Raw genomic sequence first — 9,215 nt, 5'->3', positions numbered from 1 at the left:
AATTGTTTATTTTAGATCCAAAGTGATCATTCCCAAGGATTCAACACATCCTAAAATATATGTACTGTATATGTTTTAGTTGGAGACATTACTGTCATTCCCTCCCTTTAAAGACACCTCTAGTAAAAACTGTTTCAACTCACCCACTCTTCCCTATGCTGTGCTGTATGGGCATTTTCTAGATTTTGAATTAGTAGAATTTGTATTTAGTGTTGGTGTTAGCAGGCTTGTTTATGTCAAAGCAGACTCCACCGCAGAGACATCAGAGTCCTCACATGATTACTCTTTACAGAAACCTGCTTGTGAGCTATTCAGACACATCAAATATTGAAAGCCTGGAGTTTCCGTTTCACACACAGAGAGGGAGGGGAGACGGCAGAGAGGCAGACAGACGGGAGGACAGACAGGGGCAGAGGAAGAGACGGAAAAGTCAAAGAACGGTGGGATTAAGAGGAAATAACACATCAGGCACCCTGGGAGGGAGACGCATGAGCAGGGATGGAGGGAGAGAGGGAGGAACAGGGAGAGAGCACCCAAAGGTAAGGCAAGGAGGAGTGTGAATGTTTATGCCTAATAAGGTGCTTGCCTTGAGTGTAACAGTAGAGGCTGCGCCGGTGTAATCAGCTGAAGATTGATTGGCTGATAACCTTCTAGTCAGGCGGTTAGGAGGGCATGTTTTTCAATTCTGCTGCTTCTCTCTCAAACCTCAGTGGGACGACTTCTACCCAGGCTGACACACCGACTCAGGGCTGCAGCGAGGAGGAGATAGACGAGCCCAAAAACCTCCCGGAACCAGAGGAGGACGACCAGGCCGAGAGTGGAGCCTGTGATGGAGACGTAGAGGCCAGTCAGGTCAGATTTGACAGGACAAATTCACACCAGCACTCATGATATTACTGTAAATTTACATCATCACCATCAGAGTTAATTTAGCTCAAAGAAAATGGTAAATGAACACAAATTTTTGCTCAAGATTGTTATCCCCTGGTTGGTGTGATTGATGAAGGTCGGGGAAGATCTATGTCATATCAGTGACGCAGAGGACTCACCCCAGGAGACTCCGATAGCCACAAACACACAGGATGACACTGACTGCCTCCCATTGTCCTCCCTGCCAACAGAGGAAGAGCTGACCCCCCCTTCAGTATCATCTCATCCCTCCAACACACAGAGTCAGTCTCACACACACACACACACACACACACACACACACACACACACACACACACACACACACACACACACACACACAACTGATATATTGTGTCTGTAACCAGCACATGTGAGGCTATTTAAAGGAAACCCGTGGTCTAGTACATTTGTGTTTGTGTCCTCACAGATCGCCCGTCTGAACCCTGCTGGTATTGCCTGATGTCTCTTGACACAGAGTATCGTCCTGAAACTCCTGAACAGGTTTCAACATTTCTTATTATTTCACTGACGGTTCTGATCAGACATATACGTTGAGAAATGGAAAAGCTGTTTCTCAGAATATCTGCATGAACTAATTTTCTTCATTTCGCAAACTGAATTGTCAACCTCTTTATAGCTGAAGTAGGCAAGATTGGAGCTAATTATTTACAAAAAGTTATTTTTATAAAACGCTCGCTATATCGTGACAGTAGTACATGAAACAGGTTACCTGAAAAAAATCATGTGCCTCTGTGTCCTCTGGTGCTCCTAATGGCATCTGCACAGACTGGAGGAAAACAACCAATCAGAGCCGAGCTGGAGTCTGCTGTCCAGCTGCCGTCTATGAGCTGGCTGTCAATCACCCGCGAACTCTGACCAAACTGTCAAACTAGGCAGCGCTGATCAAATACGAATCTGTTACTATAATTCCTATATCTCGCCTCAAATGTTTTCAAAAACATCTTGTATTGTACTGTTTAGCTGTAATATGAGAAAGTTTGTGAACCGGCAACCATGTTGAGATCTCTTGAGGGAATACCAAGCACCGCCCACATGGCCGTAGCACAGCCAATAGGAACGCTCTCTCTCTCTGAAATGACCTGTGATTGGTCAAAGTCTTCCGTCAGGTGCTAGATTTTTAAAGCCTTAAAACAGAGCTATGAGTAGGTGCAGAAGTCTAGTTATCTCTTAAAGCACTTGAATTACAATATGCTGACAGGTTATTATGGAATTTTTGCCCAATGATGCCAAAATAGTGTTGCCTACTGAAGCTTAAACTTCTACGTGCAATTAAGTAACATTTGTGCAAAGAAACGTTACCATTTTAAGGCTATATAAGCAAATAGCAGCCTGATCTTACAGGAAATCCATCATATCTTCTTCATGGAAAGAAATTTTGTGTTTTTTCTGAGATCTAGTGAGATCATAGGAAATACAGTTTGTGTGGTAATAAAACAAAATCATTCATTCATATTTATTAGAGTTGCTCCGACACCGATACCAGTATCGGAAATGCATCCAATACTGGCCAAATTCGGGATCGGGTAGTCTATGCACTGATGCGATACCATAATTTCTTAACCCAGAAAAAAATCAACTTGTTCAACCGTATTGTTTTATATTTCATATTTTTTATATTAATAATGTATGTTCTTTGTAACTGACAAACTGAATAACAAAAGAAAGTTCTATTGCATTCATTCCCTGTATGTATTTGTTTTTGTTTTACAAAGAGTTTAACCTGAGCCATTATTAATAATAATAATAATAATAATAATAATAATAATAATAATAATAATAATAATAATAATAATAATAATATAATAACATGGTTTTTTTTATCACGCTGGTATCAGATCGGTATTCGGTATCGGCCAATACCACAAGTTCAGGTATCGGAATCAGTATTGGAAAATGGTATTGGAACATCTCTGATATTAATTCAAAGTAACAAAATAAATAGGTTGTCACTTCATAGTTTTGTAGGATGTGTATCAATTGGAGTTAAAATGCTTTAAAAGGACCATAAGTTCTAAAATACAGAGTAGTCAGTAATGTACAAAGTGCACAACATAGCGTTTGTATGGAATAAATTATTCATATTTTTGACATGCTATAGCTGAAATATATAATGCAGAAGTTCATACATTTATCTATCAAAGCTATATAATTTTTCCATTAGTAGGCCACGTGATGTTAATGCTTTTGATGCCATACTAAAGTCAAACAATTCTCTTAACCATCCTGTACTATTCATTAAGCTGTTTAATAATTTAAAGAAATCAATAACTTAAAGAAGAGAAATCTGACCCTTTAAGCTGTGACACTGAGTAACAAGACTCAAATTCATGATGACATAGAGGAACACTTTCTGGAGTTGGTCCATTGTGGGCTTGTAAAACCGCTTGATGAAATATATATATATGTTTTCTTATGCTGTATTGAGTTCAGTAAAGTCAGCATTGTTCATTCATTCAGTGTCTGTGGAGGAGCTCCAGGATTTGTCATCACTACAGTGTGCCTCTTTGCTGTTAATGGTTTCAAAACAGTATCCTGTCTAAACTTTGACATGTACCCATCTGTGATAATCCATCAACATTATGTTCCTCTAATAATAACTATAGTGAAAATAATTCATAATTTCTGCTTTTTAATACTAAAAAAACAGTTTTAATTTGATGTAAATGGGGTTTATTGACCATAAATTCCCCAAAGAAGTATACAATTTGTGGTAATGAGTTGGAATGAAGTTGGCCAAAAAGGTGAAACACCGAATTGGGTGATAATTTATAATGTATGCCTTATATAAACAGTCAAACCAGACTGGGTCAATTTTGACCCAGGAGGACCACAGGTGTCATTATGTGCTGCCATTGAAAAAAATTAAATGGTTTCAAAACAATAGCCTGACTACATTTTTACATATACCCAACTGTGATAATCCATCAACATTATGTACATCTGATAATAACTATAGTCAAAATAATTCAAAATTTCTGTAGTTTTTTACTCAAAAATGAGGTATAATTTCATGTAAATGAGGTTTATTAACCATAAATTCCCCCCCAAAATTGTAAAACTTGTGGTAACGAGTTGGAACGAAGTTGGCTAAATACACAGAATGGGGTGATAATTTATAGTGTATGATTTATAAACAGTCAAACCAGACCGGGTAAGACAGTATAGGGTTAAAGACTTTGAAATTCACATCTCAAAACCATCATATTTTTTGCTGTGTTGCAGGAAGATGCAAATTCTTCGTCATCGTCACTCTCTAGTGGCCAGAAACTGAACTACCAGACAGACCCTCGACCTCACTTTGGTGTAGCTTGGTCCTCCCACTCCACATGTCGCCCCTTGTGGGGCAGTGAGGGGCCATGCTGGGGGCAAAGGAACCAGGAAGTGCCCGATCAGACACACACCTGCCCTCACTGTCATCTGGGGCTGCCCCCCGACACACTGCGTTGGCATGAGGTTGGCACACACAGACGTAAATAGAGACACACAGTCTCCACCAAACATACCACAGCTCATGTCACTGTGTTTACCAGAGAGCCTCTGACTGTTTTCTTTCTCTCTGCACAGGCTAAGTGTCTACTGTTTGAAGGGCTGAGGAACTCAAAGAAATAAATTGAGTCATCATCAGTTAAAAATATTGCTTGTACTTTTACAAAATAATGTTGTCTTCTCCCTGTATTAATGCTCTCAGGAAATACTTTGCACCTAAAAGTTATGTGCAATATCTGTTTCTGCTCGTAAACAACTGTCTGTTTACACCTAAGTTTAGCCATGTCCATTCCTTATTTAATTTTGAGTTTATGTTTAATTTTTGTGATATTTTTAATGATGTGTTAATATAAATAAACGGCATGTGTACAAAATCAGTCTGTCTTTTTAAATTAAATACTCTTAGGCTCTATTGCAAGAGAAGGATATAGGCCTCTCTTTGCAGAAACAGAGAATGAAGAGAGGGAAATGTAAACACACACACACACACATAGGACAAGAATCACTGCAATGTGTGGTTAACCTAGCTCTAAAATATATTCGCAAAACACAAGCCCTCTATCTATATACATCAATCACTCCACACATACCTTTAAGACTTTATGCTACATTGCCATCAGAAATGTTTTTCTAATAAAGCAGCCTTTATAGTCTTATAGGCTTATAAGTGGTAGCTAATGACTTTATTAATGGTTCATAAGTAATTTAGAAATGTTTATAGATTAATTATGAGCCATTATAAAGAACTATTTTAGGGTTGCCAGGTTGAGAAAAAAACCTTTGGGAGGCATTTATCATTTTCTGTAAAAATGCAGCTATAAATGTTGGTAATCCAATAATAATAATATAAAATAATATTATAATTATTTTTATAAAACATCATTATGTACTGGCAGTAGTGCATGAGACAGGTAATCTGAAACAAATCATGTGCCTTTGTGTCCTCCGGTGCTCCTAAGGGCATCTGCAAGATTTCACATTTCAGATCAGAGGAAAACAACCAATCAGAGCAGGGCTGGAGCATTGTCGTCTCTGAGCAGCTGTCAATCACTCGCAAACTCCGATCAAACTATCAAAATAGGCAGCGCTGATCTGATATGAATTAACATTATGTTACTGTAATGCTTATTTCTCTCCTTAAATGTTTTCAGAAACATCTTGTAGTGTACTGTTTAGCTGTAAATTGAGAAAGTTTGTGACCCGGCCGCCATGGTTGAGATCAGTTGAGGAAACACCAAGCACCGCCCACCAGCCAGAGCAAACTCTCTTTCTACAGCTCTGGGGCAACCTCCACATCGCTCTTCAGTCCATTACATTCCCGCAGCTCTCGCCATCTCGAAAGTGCTTCTCCGATGTTGACCCTTGTCTGATCTCTCTTTTTAATAAGTTGTTTCTTTGTCTCTCTCTTATCCCCCAAGGCCTTCCCTCTTTTTCCTTGTTTGGCACTATATGCCGTTGTGGTGAAGGAGGTATCGGAAACTTAGCGCAAGTTGCCATAGCTCTTGAACTTCTGCGTCCGTTCTGCTTGCGCACCGCCAAACCAAGACACGGAACCCCAGACCTATGTTTGTACAGAGTGGCTGTGATTGGCCAGTTATGTTCTAGCTAACCCTGATTGGTTGTTGGATTCAAACCGGACCTATTTAAAAAAAAAAAAAAAGTAATTACAAAGGGGCAGGCGCTCACAGACACAAACAGGCATATTTTTTTTAAAGGAACCCTTCAATTAAATATTGTTTGACATGCAATAGTCAAAATTAGTTATTTCAACCGAAATTATAATTACCATATCATGCCTCCCTCAGCTGGGTGTGAGCACACGCTCAAACAGCGAAAAGTGAAGGGAAAATAAAATACCACTGAAAGTGAAACCCCCTCAGGTTTCTTTTGTTCATTTCCGTCTCTGCTTCATCTTCTCTGTCAAGGTGGTGTGTGGTGACTCATGGGCCTGAAAGTCAAGCTTACAGTGGACCAAATCATCAACACTGACCGGCTCGCAAGGACACTGCTGCCTGAGATTCCTCTCACAGAATACACCATGACAGTTTTCTACCTCGCTAATGAATACTAGTGTGCCAGGCCTCTTCTCTATTGCATACTGCCTCAGTACAGGCACAGTCTGCAGTTCAGGCTACTGAGCACACAGCATTACAAATAGTGCAAAGTGTAACGGGATTGGTGTTATAATTAAACTTCAACCAGAAACACATTATGTGACATCGGCCATTTTGGTGTGATTTGCTGACTTTTGGAAATAAAAAGTTAAAAGTCATCTTCCATAAATTTCGTGACCCAAACAGATCAAAGATCAAAACCTCATGTTAAATCATTGGTTCAATCCTGCTTTCATCATCTCAGAAACATTTCAAGGACTAGACCATTTCTTTTTCCCAAAATCTGGAAACCGTTATCCATGCCTTCATAACTAGTAGATTAGATTACTGTAATTCCTTGCTCGCTGGCATCAGCAAAAATCCCTCTCCTGCCTCCAGCTCATCCAAAATTCTACAGCTAGGATTTTGACCCGGACTAGGAAACATAACCACATCTCATGAATCCTGACTTCCTTACACTGGCTACCTGTTACTTTTAGAATTGATTTTATATTATTATTATTGTTATTATTATTATGTATTATGCATATACAGTATATATATATATATATATATATATATAATGAAATATTACTGAATACTTACAAAGCCCTGAGAGGCCTCGCCCCAAGTTATTTATCAGATCTATTATTGCCCTATGTCCCTTCCCGTACTCAGAGATCCTCGGATGAGTAATTTCTTGCGGTTGCAAGGTCCAGATTCATTCACGAAGGTGATAAAGCCTTTGCAGTCAGGGTTCCTTGACTATGGAAATGACCTGCCTGAGGAGATCAAGGCTGCAAACTCTGTTGCGTCTTTTATATTACTTTTAAAAACGTGCTTTTTTTAGAATTTCTTTTCTGTGATTTTATTTATGTTTTATGACATTTTAGTTGTTTTACTCTCTCGGTTTTTATGCATTTCATTATCCTTGTGTTTTAAATGTTTAAATATGTTCTGATTTTACTGTAAAGCCCTTTGTTACTGCTATATAGCAAAGGCACATGGCAACTTTTACTATCTGGCAAGGAGTGAGTAAAAAAGGGCTGGTTAAATACTGCAGGGCTGATGAGGGCATCTTGTGGACAGATAGAGAATGGCAATGAATGGGGTGGGGTGTGGGAATGTGTGACATGAATGTGTTGTAGGTAAATTTTACCTTGTCTGTCTGTAGTATCTGACCCTGGACCTGAGCAACTTCAATGAATCACTGGATGAGGAGCTGGTTGAGGTGCGTGATCTACTGTGGCAGCTCAACGTCCGGGCTTTCTTAGAAATCAGCGCTGTGCAGAGGCTGCTGTACATCAGACAGGACAGGAACTTCAAGATCAAAGTGAGAAAAAAGATCAATACTGCCCAAATCTGCACATAATACTAAGATGTATATACAAACAATATGCTCTTGTTGATCATTATGTCTTCCAGGTGAGAATCCAGGTGAGAATCTACTCTATTAAGTGACAACACTGGAGAGGAGGAAGACCAGTTGAAGGAAATATTCTCTATATAGTCCACCCCTTTGTATCATCACACATGCACAGTTAGACTAGTTGTCACCAAAACATGAAATTCATCTGTTTTCAAATCAATTAACCAAATAAACAATGACTGGTCGTTGTAGGTTGGAGTTTTCACACTGACTGGCTCTCTCTGTGTCTGTCTATATATTTCTCAGGGGGGTGGGGGTTGTGGGTGGAACGACTGACCTAGTTTCATTGTAAGGGTGATCGGGGGAGGCAGTGTGTGCATGTGTTCTGGCATGGCGAGAGCACTATTTAAGGGAACAAGGATTAAGAGACAGCAGCAATATACCAAACTCTTGATTGCGTGGGTCATGACACACTATACTATTGTACGGTTTTAATCTTATTCATTTCTTGTGATTATTATTACTGCAATATTCTATGGCTCTTAGAGTATAATTAATAATGCAAATCTCTTTTATGATACCTCAATACCTTTCTATTATTACACACACGATACATACCATATAGATATTTAATTCTAATCTAATGACACTATCTACTTGACTTGCACTGCTAAACGTGCAGTGTATTATTGGGTATTATCACTACACAGTACATCATGTGTATAATAAGCATACATTTGGCATTAATGGTCTGAGTTTTAGTTTAGTCTCTTTACTTATTTTTTTAAATTATGTATTATTATTAGGGCTGTCAAAGTTAATGTGATAACGCATGGCATCATATGAAACTACTAAAACCTAAGGAATCCATTGGTACCAACCATGTCATACTAGCTTGTCGGGAAGGAGATTGAATAACGCTCCAAATGTACGCTACATTTTGGCAAGGAAAAACTGTCAAGGCCATTTTCAAAAGAGTCCCTTGACCTCTGACCTCAAGATATGTGAATGAAAATGGGTTCTATGGGTACCCATGAGTCTTCCCTTTACAGACATGCCCACTTTATGATAATCACCTGCAGTTTAGGGCAAGTCATAGTCAAGTCAGCACACTGACACACTGACAGCTGTTGTTGCCTGTTGGGCTTCAGTTTGCCATGTTATGATTTGAGCATATTTTTTATGCTAAATGCAGTACCTGTGAAGGTTTCTGGACAATATTTGTCATTGTTTTGTATTGTTAAATGATTTCCAATAATAAATATATACATACATTTGCATAAAGCCAGCATATTTGTCCACTCCCACGATGATAAGAGTATTAAATAATTGAC

General features: G+C 38.9%; 2 protein-coding genes across 2 annotated transcripts; both read left to right on the top strand.

Annotated features, from left to right (window-relative positions):
* Positions 1–374: 374 nt before the first annotated feature.
* Positions 375–4,775, top strand: LOC141752712 (uncharacterized). The gene is made up of 6 exons (XM_074610846.1): positions 375–539; positions 711–852; positions 1,007–1,172; positions 1,340–1,413; positions 4,156–4,386; positions 4,498–4,775. Exons 1-6 carry the CDS (start codon positions 499–501, stop codon positions 4,540–4,542), a joined length of 699 nt encoding a protein of 232 aa, XP_074466947.1. The 5' UTR covers positions 375–498; the 3' UTR covers positions 4,543–4,775.
* Positions 4,776–6,361: 1,586 nt separating this feature from the next.
* Positions 6,362–7,973, top strand: LOC141752603 (F-box only protein 39-like). The gene is given in 4 exon segments (XM_074610646.1): positions 6,362–6,543; positions 7,191–7,245; positions 7,687–7,845; positions 7,938–7,973. Coding segments are annotated over 4 exon segments (432 nt in total).
* Positions 7,974–9,215: the final 1,242 nt, after the last annotated feature.

This window comes from Sebastes fasciatus, chromosome 16 (genome assembly GCF_043250625.1).
Source record: "Sebastes fasciatus isolate fSebFas1 chromosome 16, fSebFas1.pri, whole genome shotgun sequence".
Classification (NCBI taxonomy): domain Eukaryota; kingdom Metazoa; phylum Chordata; class Actinopteri; order Perciformes; family Sebastidae; genus Sebastes; species Sebastes fasciatus.
Note: the sequence above shows the minus strand (reverse complement) of the source record. Positions and strands in the feature narration are given on the sequence as shown.

Coding starts and splice junctions, on each gene's coding strand:
- LOC141752712 (XM_074610846.1), top strand. CDS start 499: ATGGAGGGAGAGAGGGAGGAACAGGGAGAGAGCACCCAAAG. Junction 540..710: donor CAGGGAGAGAGCACCCAAAG/GTAAGGCAAGGA, acceptor CTCAAACCTCAG/TGGGACGACTTCTACCCAGG. Junction 4,387..4,497: donor ACACACTGCGTTGGCATGAG/GTTGGCACACAC, acceptor CTCTCTGCACAG/GCTAAGTGTCTACTGTTTGA.